Below are 18,887 nucleotides of genomic sequence, written 5' to 3' on the forward strand. Positions count from 1 at the left end.
GATATTTTAATTATTTTAATTATCTTATTTTAAATACATTGTGATTTGACGGAATAACCAAATAATTTAATTTTAACAAATATTTTAGTCGAAAAGCATTCACTTGGAAGGACCAAAAAAAATATGTTGTACAACACTGAAAAATTTCTTCTTCTTATTATTATTATTATTTTTTGTTATTCTTATTCTTTTGATTTTTTCCCTGCTTCGCCAGGTTGGACACCCCTCACATTGATTATTCTTTGGTACATAATAGACCATTCAGGCCTCAGGAAGACCTCGACTGCCCCCTGAAGAGTTTTTACAGCCAACAGCGCTAAACCATTTTTGGGGACTACGTCTTGTATTAGAGCTCCGAACGCCTACTCCAAAACAGGAGTCTGGCATCGAGCAATTGTCACCCCAGGGCTTTGCCTCATTGAGCCATCTCTCCCCTGGCAGTATTAATGTTATCCTGAACCCACAACTGTTACTTGTTCATTAAATTACGCAACTGCAGATTCATATAATTTTTCACATACACACGATATTCCTTTCAATATTTTGGACGTAATGACTACGCAAGTGTTGGATAAAATATACAGAAAATCAACTAAAATCTACCAATAATTTGCTTTCTTTCGAAATAATAGACACAAAATACCTTCTTTTGAAATCTATATTCAATTTAAATAAAGTAAACCTCAGAGTACTTTTAAAATAAACATATTTTTATTTATGTATAAAATTTGTTGTACATAACAACAGTCCAGCCCAAAAAAGATTAGCACCACACTGATCACAAGGCACCACGGCGCTGGCAGCCAGCACCCAGCTGTTTTACGCAGTGGTTTCAAACAGCAAATCACTTCCAACGATCCAGCTGAGCAGTGCGCAGATCCACAAGACATCGATCAAGATCGCGACTGATTCTCAGCAAAACAAGATTTTCCTCAGTGCAGTTTCGACTACCACAGGTCCCAAATAGAACTTCGTGAGGGCCGTAGGTAAAAATCACGTCTTCTGTCTTACGTCACGTGTTGAAATATCAACAGATGACACGGTTTCACCAGGAATCTCAAGAAATTTTTGATTCAAGAATGTTATAATATAAATAAAATCAATTAATTGAATACAAATTTTCTTGGATATTATCCATCGTCTAGTAAATATAAAACGTAAAACGACGTTTCGGAGATGGGACTCTATCTCCGGAGATAGGGATTAGCTCTATCTAGTGGGCCCAACTGTGTAGGAACCTGAAGACGGAGATAGAGTCCCATCTCCGAAACGTCGTTTTACGTTTTATATTTACTAGACGATGGATAATATCCAAGAAAATTTTTATTCAATTGACTCTTCACCATCGTCAAGAAGTTTTAGATTTGATTCTCCGAAACGTCGTTTTACGTTTTATATTTACTAGACGATGGATAATATCCAAGGAAATTTTTATTCAATTGACTCTTCACCATCGTAAAGAAGTTTTAGATTTGATTCTCCGAAACGTCGTTTTACGTTTTATATTTACTAGACGATGGATAATATCCAAGGAAATTTTTATTCAATTGACTCTTCACCATCGTCAACAAGTTTTAGATTCGATAAAATCAATTAGTTAATGAAATTTAGATTGGATAAGGACACGTCATGACAGATAATTGTTGCAGTTCGTAACATCGTAAATAAAATTTAACAGATCACTAAATATCAAATGCGTGGCATTTCTTGGCTAAGGGCCCTTCTTTTGGAAGCATTTAACGTAGAAGGTGAGGCTACCTAATGCCATCTGCAGAGACTTGTCAGAAAAACATTCATTTCGTAGTTTTAAACAATCAAGCACGGTGTCATATGCATTCTTATACTTGGCACCAGATTTCCTCAAAGGAAGGAGCCCCCTGGTACCCACTGGAGACTGAGCGGGTCTCATGGTCAGAGAGGAATATCCTGCCGCGCTGAGAATCAAGTTAAGGACCTACTAATTATCTTAGCTGTAATTGTATTACCTATTTTAATCTATTATTCTTTTGATTATATATTAAAGTCTACCAGATCCAATTTCTTAACAGCTCAGATATGAAATATCCGACTGCTGGAACACGGCTTCCGATATTTCAATTACGTCCAGCAGGAAAATATAATATTTTGGTCTGAGTCTTTCAAATCAGAAATTTCCAGGATTTTGCCCTTCAAGGAAAATTTAATTTGGTATCTAAAATTTTTTTTCATTTCATTATCGATATAATTACGTTCGGACTCAGCAAACTTACGATTCGCAAGTTTGTCGATCGAACGGCTGACGTAATGAAATATCCTAAGTTAAAAGTTAAATTAATCTAAATTTCGTTCTCATTAACTCGATCTAACGCTGAAAAAAACTCACTGCTTTAAAGTGGATACTGGCGACGCACATTATTCCTGTTCTCAGAACACAAAAAAGTGTTCGATGTAATATTAATTAAAAAAAATAATAACAACGTAAATAAGTACAGGTAAGTGCATGATCAATCTGTAATAATAATGGAAGACAGAGTAAAACATACTGGAAATGAATTTTGAGCAAAATTCATAGTAATTGCACTTTATATGATGCGTAATAACATCAGCTGCGATGCAACTTCATTTAACAGTTATCATTCATATACATGTGGTATTTACAGACACTCACACTGCAAGAAAGACGATTCTTACCGGAAAGCCAAAACCAGACAACGTCACAATTAACAGACGCCAGAAATTTTATTATAAAACCTGAAATGATTAGAAATCCACGTAAACCCTCCGCTACCCGCGTACCTCGGCTGCACGAGATCAAAATGTTCTTATATACACAATAAACACAAGGAATTAAAAATATTTTTAAATTAATAAATTTTTTCCTGATATTAAACTTGACAAATGACGCAGCGGAAAGTTGAAAGGTCACCTCAAAAAATTTACAAAAAGTCAGTCACGTGGACACTTAAAAAATATACTTTACGAAAACTGTCTCGCGTGTTCCACGGACAAGCATCGGCGACCTTTCAACTAAGGTACGGGCATCGTAAGACGAACACGCGTAAGCGTAAGTCAGCGCAAATTTCATCTGTCGTGACGCGACGCAATCAGACACTTCCTATATTTCAATTGCTTTGTGATAGTCTCATAAATGGCTATACTGAATATAGAGGTGGTATGTTCCTTCGAAATTCTGGCATAACAAAATCACAACCCACCTTGAAACCAAATAAAAAAATCTTCCAAAAAAATTTTCAATTTTACCTATGGTTTGGCGTTCCAGTAAAATGCTTTCTGCATTTTAAAAACGCACGCAAGTACGTGATCCCGTCACTTTCCACCGCCACACACAACGCCTCAGAACTCGCAATCCATCACAATCCTTTAATTCGCGCATCTTCATATTTGTACTACGCTAATTATATGTACATCGTTACGTGGGAAAAGAAAATTAATAACAAAATAGCTCTTTCAGTAGAATGCACAGAAAAACATAATTAAACATTTCTATACGAAGAAGAAGTACTACATACTTAACTAAAATGCTTGTAGTACGTGAGAGTGACCGTCCCACAGGCGGCAGTCACGTTCTTATGAATACAATTTGTTCACATCGTAATGCTCAAATCTGTCAAATCAGAATTAAAATACTAATACATCAGAATATTACGCCAGAGTTTACAAAAGTCGAGGAACAACGTGGAGCGACAAAACATTCTTTTCAGAGGGCGATGACGCATCCTGACCCCATCACCGTACTCCGTACCCCATGAAGTTAGAGAGGATTGTCGAGAACCATCGACCCTAACAGATTCGTCCGCACGCGCTCACCTGAGGAACGTTAATTCCGTGTGCGAATACAACAGAGCAAACAGGAAAAACAACTGAAAACAGATTAAACGTATAAAAGTTAATTCATCAGACGATAGTAAAACTGACCGCAGTCACTCGGAATCAGACGCTAGCAAAACTGACCGCAGTCACTCGGAATCAGACGCTAGCAAAACTGACCGCAGTCACTCGGAATCAGACGCTAGCAAAACTGACCGCAGTCACTCGGAATCAGACGCTAGCAAAACTGACCGCAGTCACTCGGAATCAGACGCTAGCAAAACTGACCGCAGTCACTCGGAATCAGACGCTAGCAAAACTGACCGCAGTCACTCGGAATCAGACGCTAGCAAAACTGACCGCAGTCACTCGGAATCAGACGCTAGCAAAACTGACCGCAGTCACTCGGAATCAGACGCTAGCAAAACTGACCGCAGTCACTCGGAATCTGTCTTCGAGTTGTTTACGTCATATATCATAAAGGCAGCCGGATCTACGTGATCCTACGCCTAAACATGGACGGAGATCTGACGTGAAAATTTTATAACATAATTGTAAAATTTAAGTGTTCGTTTGTACGTTTGTACGTTTGTACGTTTTCTGCCCTTACGAAAGTCCAAAATACATCAGAATTTTCTTAAATTTAAATTAAAAGGCGTAACAACCCTGATTCAGTTTGCTGACTCGACGTGTCACTCCAGAGTTCGACGCTCAAATGCCACGTCAGAAGATACGAGCGCCATACGTTAAAAGAAGTTAAAACTTCGCGGACAATTTTCTCTACGGAGGAAATGAATAAGTTTTAGTACGAAACTAAGGAAATTTAACACTAAAAACTTTATCGCACTGGAAAAAGTTATTTAAATGCCCATATTATTGGGGGGGGGGGGTGCTGGCTGCACTTTTAACCCTCGAATAGACGGTTTAGTAGTTAGAGCGATGCTCGGGCGGTTGGATCGTTCATGAGCTGAAGAACGTGAGTCGAAAGAATTAACATCCTTATGGCGCAACTGATATTCGAGACTGCGACCGACCACATCTAAAACGGTCGTCCCGTCGAACCAATTTTGGACAGGTTCATCCGACGTAAAATAATTCCTACAATAATTTAAAAGACGAATTCTAACGCAACTGAAGTACCTGCCAAATTTTCATCCGTCTCACCAAATTTAGCCAGAAATTATTAGTTTAGTCTCGATTCCAGGTGACAGATTAAATTTTCTCTAACGTCTCTCAGCTTCGTGACGTGCGGAATGTTTCTTTGATGTCAGTCAGGATTTCAAGTAAAATTTAATGATGACGTTTAAAATACACATCGGAAACACAGAGAGAGACGAACGTCGTGCACTTCTGAAAGACGAATTTGGAGTGGAAACCCAAAAACTCCTTCTTAAAATGTTGCCTCGATGCGTTCAAATAAGAATCTTCTGTTCCGAAAATTCAGAACAGTTGGTTACGCGTTTTAACATCTCCGGAAGTTTCGAAAACGTCTAAAGGATCAATGGAACCGTTCTTCAAGATCAACAATCTTAAGTTTTTTTTTTTTCACGGCTTACATTATCATTGGTTAAAAAGACTGTCAACTTCACTGGTCGATGAATCGACTCTTTTGCTGTATCATTACGAAATTGTAAAAAATTCATTGATTTGTTACGCCATTCTCCGGGCCCCCTACAAATGCTGGGTTTAGAGTTTCCAGCGTCTTTCCCTTGCCATTGGTGTGACCGTTCGTAGCGTCGGGATGTCCCGTCGTGGTCGGAGGTTTCTTTTCCGGCTTCACGTAATGGCTGGTTCCCTCGAGGTTCAGGGTCTCTTGGCGTCCGCTACTTCGGATAAGGCACGTCACGGCTATGACCAACAAGACGATTCCCAGAGCAAATAGTCCATAGGCGATGACAGCGCGAGCGATGGGCGGAGCATTCGTAGCCAGACTCAACATGTCCGTGACTTCCTCCGGAAGATGATCGATGCCCTGGGAAGAAATTTCAAAAGTCATCAAGTTCAGACGTTTTTTGAATTCCTATCTGACACGCAATATCAGGGGACACTTACTTCTTCAAACCACATGATGGGGAACACAATGTCAGGGAAGGTGGCGACCTGCTTGATGTCGACAACTTGACTCACGGCCAAGTTCAGCTGAATCCTTGCCCGGGCGCCCAAGGCCACGCCCATTTGCTGAAACAGGAATCTCAACATCACGCAAACCAAAAACAAAAAAAAAATCTATGAAAAAGGCAACTGTGAATTTCAGGATATTATTAAAATAAGTCTTGGTGCAGGAAGTTACGTAGATTCAAATTTATCCAGCTCAAAGTAAACGCTGCAACTGCAAAATCCTGCCACTAAAATGGTGAGAATTTTGATTTTTTCAACAAGAAATTTATTGATTAGCTCAAAGAATCTTTTACACTCGTACATCATACGTGTGAAGGTAGAAGATTCTGCGTCATCGAAGTAAGTCAAACACTTTCTATCAAAATATGATAAAATCTTTTATTATATATAAATTACAAGTAGCAATGATAACTAACTAACTAACTAACTAACTAGATGGGGCTTACTGAACCCGAAGGTTCATCACCGAATCAACCAAAGCCCTCCACCGGACCCTGTCCTGGGCCAACAAAATCCAGTCTCCTTCAACTCCTATCTCCCATAGATCCCGCCTGAGATTAACCTCCCATCTACGTCTAGGTCTCTCCAGGGGCCTCTTCCCCTCAGGCTTCCCAAGTAGTGGACCCAACCAACCAGATGGCTTACCGAACCCAAAGGTTCATCACCGAATTAACCAAAGCCCTCCACCGGACCCTGTCCTGGGCCAACAAAATCCAGTCTCCTTCAACTCCTATCTCCCATAGATCCCGCCTGAGATTATCTTCCCATCTACGTCTAGGTCTCCCCAGCAGTCTCTTCCCTTCAGGCTTCCCAACCAATACCTGGTGCACACCTCTTGTCCCATCCAAGGGCACTACATGCCCCGCCCATCTCATTCTTCTCGACTTAATCACCCTGACAATACTGGGGGAGGAGTACAGATTTTTAAGCTCGTCATTATGCAGTTTTCTCCACGCCCCATCGTCTTCTCTCTTAGGCCCAAATATCCTCCTCAACACCCTGTTCTCAAACACCTGCAATCTGTGTTCCTCCCTCTGAGTGAGAGACCATGTTTCGCACCCATACAAAACAACAGGCAAGATTATTATTTTGTATACTTTAATTTTCAGGTTCTTAGAAATCAGACCGGAAGCCAAAATATTTTGAACTGAGTAGTAGCGAGTATTTCCGGAATTTAATCTCCTCCCAACTTCCTCTTGAGTGTCATTTTGATTTGTTATTGTTGTTCCCAGATATTTGAACTTTGTAACCCTTTCAAAGGATTTATTAGCCACCCTAAGATAATTTTGCCCGCCTGTCTTGTGATGACGAGATACTAACATGTACTTACTTCCAGCCCCACTTGTCTACCAGCCTCTAGTAAAACTTCTGCGTTCCTCTTTATTGTATTTATATCGTCCCCCAATAAATTAACATCATCAGCAAATGCTAATAACCGACGTGTCCCGTTCAATTGCAAACGCTCCGGCCTATCTTGGACTTGGCGTAACTCGAAGAGCCTTCACTGAATAACGCTAATACTGTTCGTACATCAACAGTTTTCAAGGCTTCCATGTTAGTACACGTCAGGACGCAGGCTACAAGATGGGGCACGTTCCCTAAATGCGTGATGCTCATTTCAAGTTTTAAAGTAACTAAACCGCGGTCACGACGATATTAGCCACAAACCAGTTTATTACGAGCGTCTTACACCGAACAGGAGAAGAGAGAAACCAGAACTCACAGGCTGAACGTCGATGTAGAGCTGGTGCTTCTCCGGATCAGGCGGGCTCATTCCCTCGACGGCGTCTCGCAGCTTCGGGTCGGCAAGGTAGAAATGCGGGAAAGACAACATTATCGGCGAGTCTGAAATCAGATGTCGCGAGGTGAGATCTCCCGTTCTCATGGCAATCAGCGTCTTCTGGGTCTCACAGACACTTCGCCATCATCGGAGGCAGTGAGCACCTCATTGGTCAGTTTCTACCAGACCAGAGTCAACAGTAAATGGACCACGCGTTAAGATGTGAGACGCACACTCGACAAGATTCAAACTAGAGCCACCCTTGCGATCTTGACCGTCGACTCTGACAGAACCAGTCAATACCAAAGACTCTTTGAGTCACAAAATCACGAATTACGCTAAAAGGAACTAATTTGTGGATAAGCCACCAAGGAGATTACAGACTCAGATTACGAGGTGCGATCGGAAAGTTTCCAGACTGCGCGTATAAAAACCCGCACACTTATCTCAGGTATTAAATTCATCCATCACCCTCGAAGTAGTTCCCCTGGGAGTGAACACAACGATCCCAGCGCCGCTGCCAAGCCTGGAAGCATCCATGGAAATCTTTCTTTGTCAGCCTGTCAAGCACCATCTGCGATTCTGCCTGAATCTCTTCTATCGTCTCAAATCTCCTTCCCTTTAGCTGAATTTTCATCTTTGGGAAGAGGAAGAAGTCACACGGAGCTTAGAAAGGAAGCTGGGGTCGGTTCTTGCAAGATCTTTGAGCTCCTGACAAACGAGAAGTCGATTCTGCTTCTGGTCCTCAGACAGGATGCGTCGCATGTGGAGTTCCTCCTTTAAAATCAGCTGACAGGTCCCATAGCCTATCCCAACAATGTCGCACAAGTCGTTGATGGTACTACGTCGATCTTCGTGAATGGCCTGCCGAATCTTCGTAACATTTTCGGGCGTTGTGCTCGAAGATGGTCGTCCAGAACGCTCGTCATCATCGACAGAGGTTCGGCCATTTTTAAAACGTGAATGCCACACAAAAGTTTGTGCACGACCCATTGCGGACTCCCCAAATGCTTGCTTTAGCATTTCATACGTTTCCGTAGCCGTTTTGGCGAGTCTTTGGCAAGAGATTCAGGCAGAATCGCAGACGGTGCTTGACAGGCTGACAAAGAAAGATTTCCAGGGATGCTTCCAGGCTTGGCAGCGGCGCTGGGATCGTTGTGTTCACTCCCAGGGGAACTACTTCGAGGGTGATGGATGAATTTAATACCTGAGATAAGTGTACGGGTTTTTATACGCGCAGTATTGAAACTTTCCGATCGCACCTCGTATCTCAATAGTTCGAGTGACAGGATTATCATTTACGACAATTTGTAAGTTTTTCTTTAAAAAATATTTATTTGCAAATCTACGAAGTGACTTCGTGATCGTTGTGTTATTTAATGATGCTGTATCAGTTTCACAATGGATAAACCGAGGAGAATGTCGGTGGAATCGGCGGTGAACTCTTAATCGGACTGAAGACACGTCAGTCAGAGCCAAAATTAAGATTAAAATTAGGTGCGTACCAAACTGACAGAGACTGATGTTGAAGAGTCCATTTGGAGAACATGGAGGACCCGATGGACAGAAACAGTCATTTTCTGGATTTTTCGCTACATCTGCAAACACATCTTTCGGGGGCGTGAATCTATAGCCCTTAACCCCTCCGGCAGTCTCAACCTCTTGTAAAAACCTGCAACAAAAATTCAAGCGCTTACAATTCTCTAAGTTCCAAATCAGGATCATAATTCCGGTCATTTCTAATTTCCTCGTTACCTTTCATCTAAAATCCATTAATTTCAATTATTTACGCCAAAAATTTCAAGGTTTTTTCCTAAGCCACACGAGCAGATGCAAATTTCTTGCATACGACGAGAAAAATACCCCGAGAGGCACACCTGAGGGGAAGCAGGCGACAGAGGTCCTTCTCGTATACGTAGAGAGTGGTGTTCGGTGTGATGTGAGGAGGAAAGATGGAACCATCACTGCCGTTCAGTCTGTTACACTTCTCCGTCTTCCAGTGAGTCAGATGCGAGAGACCATTGAACTTGTCGATTAATCCAAACTGCCTGATGTCATTGCCTCCGGTGAACACGGTGACATTGTCTACAGACGTCGAATTCTTCTGCAGATGAAACGGTAAATCATTACGCATTTGCGCAAATTCCAACATCAAATTTCACAAAAATGTTTTTCCATACACAGAACTGAATGACGCAAGGTTCCTAGAATAAACATACAGTTTCTAGGGTACCCTGCCCGTTCAAATTCACTTCTGAGACAAGTTTTTGACGTGAAAACGTCTTTAAAATCGATGTCGGGTGTGGGGAGGCGATCGCGCCCAAATTAGCGAGTTTCTGTCGAAGTAATTTCAAACTTCAATAACTCGGCTACAAATAAACATAGCGCCGCCATCTTAGTCTCGTTTTAAAGAGGAAGGATGAAAGTTTGTGCCAGTACCGCTCCGACATTCGTGGCGCCGGACGTCGCGAGCTGCGCATGCGCAAAATGAACACACGATTTTCGACTTTCCGGATTCGACACGTGTCCATAAACGGGATCATATCTCAGAGACTAATTATCCGATCCGAATGAACCAAGTGTTGTTTTGAAGAGGAGTGTACATGTTACAACTCCTCCTGGCCTACAAGTGTGTATCTGAAAAACTCAAAAAGATACGAGGCTGTGAATTTGAAAAAGGTTGAAAATTTCCCGATTTTCTTAAAATGTCGCGATATATGAGCGCAAAGTCACCCAGAATTACAAAAATGTTTAATTTCAATATACTATACACGATTGACGTTTTCACGAAAATAACTGCGGCACTGCCCATCAATTTTTTTTCAATTAAGACGAAATAATCATTTACGGGTGAGCCACGATGGTCTAGCGGTTAGAACGCTGGCCTTGTAATCCTGGGGTCTCGGGTTCGATTCCCGGCGGTGACCGAATTTATAACTTGTGTTGGGCAAGGCCGTGGTCTAGGCAACACGGAGTTTTCCTCCGTGGCATCCCAACAATTACTCCATTCACACACAGAAGAAGGCAATGGCAAACCACTTCTGGATCATCTGCCAAGAACGTATATGAACAGGTCCCAGTCCGAGAAAAGGATGGAAGGATCCTGTTCAAATGGACCTGTCGTCAGACAGAACACTAAATAATAATAAGATGAGGTGGTCTAGCGGTTAGAACGCTGGTCTTGTAATCCTGGGGTCTCGGGTTCGAATTTATAACTTGTGTTGGGCAAGGCCGTGGTCTAGGCAACACGGAGTTTCCCTCCGTGGCATCCCAACAATTACTCCATTCACACACAGAAGAAGGCAATGGCAAACCACTTCTGGATCATCTGCCAAGAACGTATATGAACAGGTCCCAGTCCGAGAAGAGAAAAGGATGGAAGGATCCTGTTCATATGGACCTGTCGTCAGACAGAACACTAAATAATAATAAATAAATCACTTACGCCATACATGAGGCCGAACTCTTCGTAGGGCAACTTCTGTTCCTTAGGCACCACGTCCTTTGCAAGCTTCAACAGGGGGTCCTCATAACCCCAAAGCAGTTTTCCCACCGGCACCTCGACAAACGGTCTGATCTTAAGAATGTCCATGATGGACGCCATTGCCAGTCGTAAGAAGCGAGCTGCGTGTTTACTCTGAGACGTTGCACTCTGAAACATCGCATTCCATCGTCTGAGTCACACCACCAAAGCGCAAAACAGACCTACTTCAGCCTCGTTCATTCTGTATGAAGAACGTACGATAATAATACTTAAAGTCTGGGACGTTTCCAGTCACAGATAATTTCCTGTGACGTATTAGCAGCCCATTAATTCCCCTGTGACCAGTGTTTACAAATGGTTACATCTACTCGTCGCAGAGTGGCGCTGCACTGATACGAAAATAAAATTCAAGTAGAATTCTTTTTTGTTGGTAAAATACTTAAGAGTGTGTAGAAAGTAAGTTGATTCACACCTTAAGTTTCCTCATACACAACCTTGAAAGGCATATTTTAATGGCGTGTTGTTACGTAACTTAAAATTGATGATAATAAAATTATGGGTTCCTTTCCTATCGCCGGATCCGAGCATCACAAGATAATGTCCTCATTATTATTTGTGATTCATCACAAGACTAAATACATGAACACGTAACATGATTACATTTAAAATTGTTCGACATTCAACGTAAATTTATTTTACATTAAAACTCTTCATGTGACTTTGATATGTAAAAAGAATTCATACGCGATCTTTTTAAGGTACTACAAAGCCATATCAAATAACTGTAATTCCTCGCTTGTTACAGTTTAATTAAATTACATAATCTTGAAATAATATCAAAAGTACAAGGAAGTTACTCATCTCTGTCAGAATTCTAAACTGACTAGAGCTGAAACCCTGGAGACACGACGTTCGTATTCAGAACTGTTCTGAACGTAATATTTAACAAAACAACGCAGGAAAGGCGAGAAATACTAACCAGCATGGGTATGTTGGGTACAACAACCACGTCTTCCAGATCACCAACAGAGAGTTCAGGTACAAATTTGAATGTTTTGCGCTGGTTAAACGTGATTGTATTATTGTCATTGATTCGCAAGTTCACTTTCTCCCAAACTTCTCTGGAACATGAAAAAAAGTTACAATCGTCAAGTTTCAGTAATTATAAAACTCAATAAATATGAAACATCCGTCTAGATCAGTGGTATTCAACCATTTTTTGTTCGTATACCCCCATATATAATTTCCCTTCAACTTTGTACCCCCAAAGTTGTTGGATTATAATTCAAGTTATATATATAGTATATAATCTACATCTAAAATAAATTAAATAAATTACATTACTGATTATTCAGTGTTTATTATAAAATAATATATATTTTTTTAAATTTCACGTATCCCCTAAGATGTCTTCGCGTACCCCAGGTTAAATACCACTGGTCTAGAGCACAAGATATAAATATCATCGAACACTTACAAACATTTCTCATGATAATTAAATTCAATGAAAGCGACAAATACATAATAAAAATAATTATAAAGTAATGTACTCCTCACTTGGAGAACTCATAGATTATAAACCTCTATTCTCTTATTCTCCTTCCCTTATTAATCTTAACATTATCATTAAAAAATGTTACAGCCAAAAAAATTACTTTGACCATCTCTTCCCTGGTCTACCAATTGATCTCCCCCTAGGACAGTGCTCCCAGACCTGACTTGGTAAATATTTCCGCTAATTTCATTCTGTATATGCGAGCCATTGATTTATATTCCCTTAAATCTTGTCACCAAAGTTACACGTTTCCTGTCCATAAGAGAATATCTGACACAGACGTAAGAAATTTCATCTTAACTTCCAGTATCTCATTTTGTAATTGGTCACTGTCCTTGTTTCGCTACCGTAAACTAATTCCCGTGTCACCAAAACTCGTTATCATTTTATTTAACTGCATTTTCTAGCTCTTGATTATCGCCCTGATGATGGAGGCGGCAAGGACCTCTAAAACGTTGGTAAACTTATACCAGGCTACACGACGCTACAACCCAGAAGACAGCCATCTTTTAACTCACTGCCATGAAAACCTCAAAACCTACTTAAGTATTCTTTACGATCCTGTAAACGGCGTAGTGTGTACTATCTGCTTCTGAAGGACCCTGCCCCATGGAGATATTTATTAATCCAGACTTTTAACTTGCCCTTTCAGTAATTTACTTAATACTTTCACAGCAATACTGACAAATAACCTACACGACATAACGAGACGAGACAACGAGTAAGCGACAGTCAATTGTCAGTTCTTGCGCAGATTCGCCGCGCAACAACAACCAAAAAAAGAAGTCACGTGCTCTTGTCCAACAAGCAGCGACATCGACGGAGAACAGTAAATTTAACTCGCCCATTTATGTCAATAGGCTCAGGATGAGACAATAAATGCGTAATGAGACAAAATTGGGGAGACCGAACAATGGCTCACATGCCATGTGACCAGGAAATTGGCGTACACATAGCAAGAAGAAATACTGCTACTTTCACTAACGCCATCAAACCGAACTGTTATGTAAATACAGGTTCCATGTAAAAGCGACCCATGTTGCTGTCTCTAGACGCACAACTTCCTGCAACACTTCAGTAGGTCACACTGAGATATCACCTGTCTGTGGTCCCATATATTTCTGATATGGTATTTCGCATTCGAATGCTTATGAAAACAATTTTATAATGTAATTCTGGTCAAATCGTTACAGTATGAACAAAGAAACGGAAGGCGTGACGAGACGGAAGTCTTACTGACTGCAACAGAAGAATGACAACATTGCATAACGGAGTTTAACAATGAAGTTTCTCGTCACACGATTTTCTCTATTATTATTATTTATAGTCTTGGATCAAACAGACATTCTTTTTAAAACTCACCCACTCCCAATCATGTTTTGTATTATAATATACGTACTATGTTCGCAATAATGTATAAGTAAAATAACATTTTATAGAACCTGTACATACCATTGCATTAAGTTTGTTACGTAAGATGGTCCATTGTTCCTGGACGTGCATTCATTAACCTGTGATTTACTTAACGACACCGACATTATCTCAAACAAATATTGCCGAACAATGACTTTAAATGGCTGTTGAAGAACACGGTCGTGGCTTAGTTTCCAGTACTATCCTGGAAACTTGCTTGGAAGGATTTGACATAACCTCAAAAAAATTACTCAGGTCTCCGATGCAAGATTCCAAAGCGTGACTTTCCGAATGCGGAGCAGGTGTACCAACCACTCGACACAAATTTAGATGTGCGCGCGCTTAAGCCATTTTGCGTATCTGAATCATGGGAAAAGATATTGTGGTGCCATCTGTTAAGTATACACCACACTAGTTTCTCCTCGTGAACACAACACACGGGAATCGATAAGAAGGTTAATATTGCATATAAAATACATATCTTTTTCGGACACGTGTGTGTGTGTGTAGTACATTCGCGTTACATAATTTACTTACTAATATAACAGCCAATGTCCGTAACGCTTGACTGTACGAGACGCCGCTTTCACGGTCCGGAAATATGGAGTTTAGTTCTGAAGACAGCGATTCTGGTAGGAATAAATGTAAGTGAGGTTATGGTGGCCACGTTCAGCCGGAGTCTGGAGTCTCGCGGTCGGCTACGTGTTGCCGCTTTTGGCCAAATTCTGTCTTCAGTCGCCGCGAACATGTGTTCACACTTGATTTAGTTTATAAAGATATTTTATAAACTTTGTGTTTTCAATGTACAGTTTGTTAATTCTGCAATTCTGCCAGGCTATAAGGCGCCAAAGCTAGAAATCTCAGAAATCCAAAAATGTCCAAATAAAAGTCACATTATCTGTGCATTATCTTCGTTATGAGTAAAACTTATGACCAGCAAATATTAAATTGGATTTCATGGATATTCTTTTCCAGTGCTCAATTTTATTCTCTAAAATAGAGTTTCTCAACCTATGGTACGCGAACTAATTAAGAAAATCAAAATATAATATTAACGTAAATAACAGTTTTCCCTGAATGCATTTCGTTAGTGGTACGTTTAATTTGTTAAATTATAATTAATGGCACGCCAGCGAAAAAGGTTGCCAACCCCTGCTCTAAAGAATTATTACAATTAGTTATTCATTGCACCAATACCATTTTAAACACTGCCCATTGTGTGAGGACACGACGTTTCGGGAGTTAACTGTATTCAAATTTTCAGATGCTTGGTTTCATTTTAATTATACCGTTCGTCCCTTTTGTAACAAATATTAGGCTCGAAAGTTGGGATCAAAGTCGGGGACTTTCCAATACTAGGTTAAGTCCATCATCTGGTTGTCGTATCAACATAATTCCATTATGGTGACCATTAGATAACTCTCGTTTGAGACAACCATTTGAAAGTTTGTAGAGAAGGATGTGTCTTGGCAATTTTTTTTAGTACAAATATTAATTTCTAACAGACATTTTAATAAATTTTACAATTATTAACATGTAATTTATAGTGTCCTCGTGGTAACACTGGGGGAAAAATTACGAATACATTTTACACAGCAAAACACCTCAGTAGTTTAAACACGCACAAAGAAAAATCACTAAATTCTAAACACAAGACATTATTTTTCACGTAACCTTTGTGTAACAACGTTTAAAGGAAAACAGGAATCAGGCATCCTTCCTGATCCTTTCAGTCTGTCCTAAATTTGTCTACGTATTACATTCCACTTCACCGCAGTCTACAAAGTAGACGCCTGAGTAAAACTCGAGAATTTCTGTCACACTGTGTGGGCCTTCGTCGTTAAAAAGAAAGTCAGTCTCTCATGACTAAAACAAGGTCCGATGCGACTGTCTTGCACTCAAATGCAGAGGAGAAAGTCTCTCACATGTAGGTAGCAGATTGACAAACCCTGTAATTCGTCTATACGCACTCAAATTTTACCGAATTGGGAACCAGGGGAATTCTGACAAGTTAGCTCAGCGGTAATGTCTCCATCTTACATTCAGAAATTCGACACCATCTTCAGGGAGTTCATAACTGATCTATTTATTCTTTCCAGTTTACTTCAAGTAAAAATTCTCTCGTCTCTTTTAAAATTACGAGCTCTTCTCGGCATTTTCCAGAATAAGCCATCGTAATTCTTCAAGAAAGGCATCCTATTTTGATCAGGATGGGTCACAGCGTTTGCCCATAGCTAATGATATTAATTTATTACGTGATAACATGTATTATAAATAATTACGCAGAGGCTGGTAAGGAATTGGATTTAGAAGTAGACGTAGATAAAATTACATGTTTATGTCTATCCACCTGATGATGGAGGCAGCAAGGACCTATGATACGTCGGTAAACTTCTACCAGAAGACAGCGATCTACAAATAAAGAATCCTTTGACTGTGTACGAAGTCAGAACATTTGGGAAAATTGAATCGATCGTTTTCAGAAACGAAAGTGTTTTTTTTTTTGTGGTAAAAATCTAAACCACAACATATCACTAAAATAAGTCTATGACTCGTGTCGTTTAAAATATTTTTCAAAATACAGAAATGCTGGCCGCGCGCGGTAAACACGTGGACTGATGTGGTAGCAATAACACAGTTCTCTCAAAATGTGGACTCGTGTGGTTTCGTAATGACCGAACACTTTCTCTCACGTGGTTATGTATTTCCGTCTATCTGAAACCGTAAACACTAAGTGTAGAAGAGACAAAAATATGATTTTGCCTGTTGTTTTTGTGGATCTTAAACTGTGTCACACGTGAATGGAAGTACGCAGACTGAGGTTATTTGAGGACAATTCGCTGATCAGAATATTTGGACCTAAGACGGATGAAGTGACTGGTCCTCAGGGCTCCACAATTTGTGGTTCTATTAAACAATGTTCGGATAACCCGATGAATGAGGCAACCAATTTCTACAAAAGAATTCGAATTAAAGTCTCTGACATTCGAAGTATAAAAATAATAATATAATAAACAAAGAAATGAGAAGGAATCTAATAAAGATTAATCATATAAAAGAAATTTCTGAAACAAGCACGAAGATTATGTCACTTGTCATAACTTTTTCAATCCGTTAAGTTAAACGAATTCACAAATCCCTCCGAGGCAGCTCAAAACTTTCCCTGCACGGAGCGAGTCACAGTGAAAGTGCTGAATGCGCTCCCGTTACAGAACCAAGAATCATCAAGAACGTTTGGTACAGCCCAGGGTTCTGAAGGACGCAGACACGCCCTCTGCAATTCCCTAATCATCAACACGTGCAATCGGACTGAGTGAAGAGTGTCGGAGAAAACCACTGCGCTAGGCTTCCGAGCCAGGTTTAGCTTTCGCACAAAATTTATTAACGTTGAGGGAAGATGTGGGCTGTGGTCTTTGGGATTATGACGTCGTCGGTTGCTACCATCGTCAAGGAGGAATTTATTGCCCGTATCTCCAGCCACGGTGGTCTAGCGGTTAGAACGCTGGCCTTGTAATCCTGGGGTCTCGGGTTCGATTCCCGGCGGTGCCCGAATTTATAACTTGTGTTGGGCAAGGCCGTGGTCTAGGCAACACGGAGTTTTCCTCCGTGGCATCCCAACAATTACTCCATTCACACACAGAAGAAGGCAATGGCAAACCACTTCTGGATCATCTGCCAAGAACGTATATGAACAGGTCCCAGTCCGAGAAAAGGATGGAAGGATCCTGTTCATATGGACCTGTCGTCAGACAGAACACTAAATAAAAAAAATAATCTCCAGGGCACCGAAGACGATCCACAAGGCCCCAATTCAATTTTCTTTTATTGTTATACAAGTGGTAATACAAAGTCGAACACAGCCGTGGCCGATTATTAACGATATCGGTTTAAACGCAACTGAGAATAATATGCGTAAGAATTGATACGAAGCAAAATATATTCGGCGGCAAAACCTTTCGGGGATGTTGAATTCATGTCATGGCTCCATAAAAGTATCCTAATTATGAAGGTTTCACCATGCAAAACCAGTAGTGCAACTGGCCTTTTGGGCGCCTTCGATAAATCAGTTTTCATACGACTGTACGAAATTATGCCTCGCGCTCAGGGCGTGTGTGTACGGAGACGTCAGATCTTTCAAGGGCCCATTTCCTTCTAGTTGGTAATTATGCACAAAACTTCAGGCTTCTACGAAATATCGAATAACAGCGACACGACGTCAGCTTCGTCACTGGATGACCGGGGTTCTATTACCGACAAGGCACGAACATCCACTGCTTCAGGAGTGACCAGATTAAGAATGCCTACATTCATTCCCCGGTACTTCTTCATTGCACGGTGCTGATCCCTTTAAAGGGTAAACGTCCATCAGTACGTTGCTTAATAATTCGGTTTTCACCGCCAAGAAAACAAACCTCATTACCATAAATATCTCAATTCTTAATTGTCTTAATGCTGCTGTTCAGAAAATCACGAGAAACCCGAGAAAGACTACGTGGGAGACATGACCTGTTATTGAACGTCGTCAAAGCAGGTAAAACACACGGTTACAACATCTCAAACACGGAGGAAATAACTTGGCTTTAACTTACTTTCATTTTATTCCAGCGCCCCCTCTAACAACCCCCCTCCCCCCCCCCAAACATAACGGACACGCGTCCTTCACACAGCCCCTTCGTGTCAGACTACCCGTGACGAGTTAACTCGTCCGAGCTAATGTGATCTGCAACTCA

General features: G+C 40.7%; 1 protein-coding gene across 2 annotated transcripts in view; it reads right to left on the bottom strand.

Annotated features, from left to right (window-relative positions):
• Window positions 1–689: 689 nt before the first annotated feature.
• The window catches only part of emp (epithelial membrane protein), an 88,356-nt gene continuing 70,158 nt past the window's right edge, over window positions 690–18,887 (bottom strand). For both annotated transcript variants that reach the window (XM_022062195.2, XM_022062194.2), the window contains exons 4-10: window positions 12,169–12,310; window positions 11,151–11,357; window positions 9,583–9,809; window positions 9,211–9,377; window positions 7,649–7,770; window positions 5,860–5,985; window positions 690–5,779 (exon numbers count right to left, since the gene is read on the bottom strand). In XM_022062195.2, the coding sequence (XP_021917887.2) occupies window positions 5,447–5,779; window positions 5,860–5,985; window positions 7,649–7,770; window positions 9,211–9,377; window positions 9,583–9,809; window positions 11,151–11,357; window positions 12,169–12,310 (1,324 nt within the window). In that variant the 3' untranslated portion in view covers window positions 690–5,446. The remainder of the gene's footprint in view (window positions 5,780–5,859; window positions 5,986–7,648; window positions 7,771–9,210; window positions 9,378–9,582; window positions 9,810–11,150; window positions 11,358–12,168; window positions 12,311–18,887) is intronic.

The sequence above is a fragment of the Zootermopsis nevadensis genome, unplaced genomic scaffold (genome assembly GCF_977971745.1).
Source record: "Zootermopsis nevadensis isolate Lab colony 2312 unplaced genomic scaffold, Znev_1.0 Znev_ptg000030l, whole genome shotgun sequence".
Taxonomy (NCBI): domain Eukaryota; kingdom Metazoa; phylum Arthropoda; class Insecta; order Blattodea; family Termopsidae; genus Zootermopsis; species Zootermopsis nevadensis.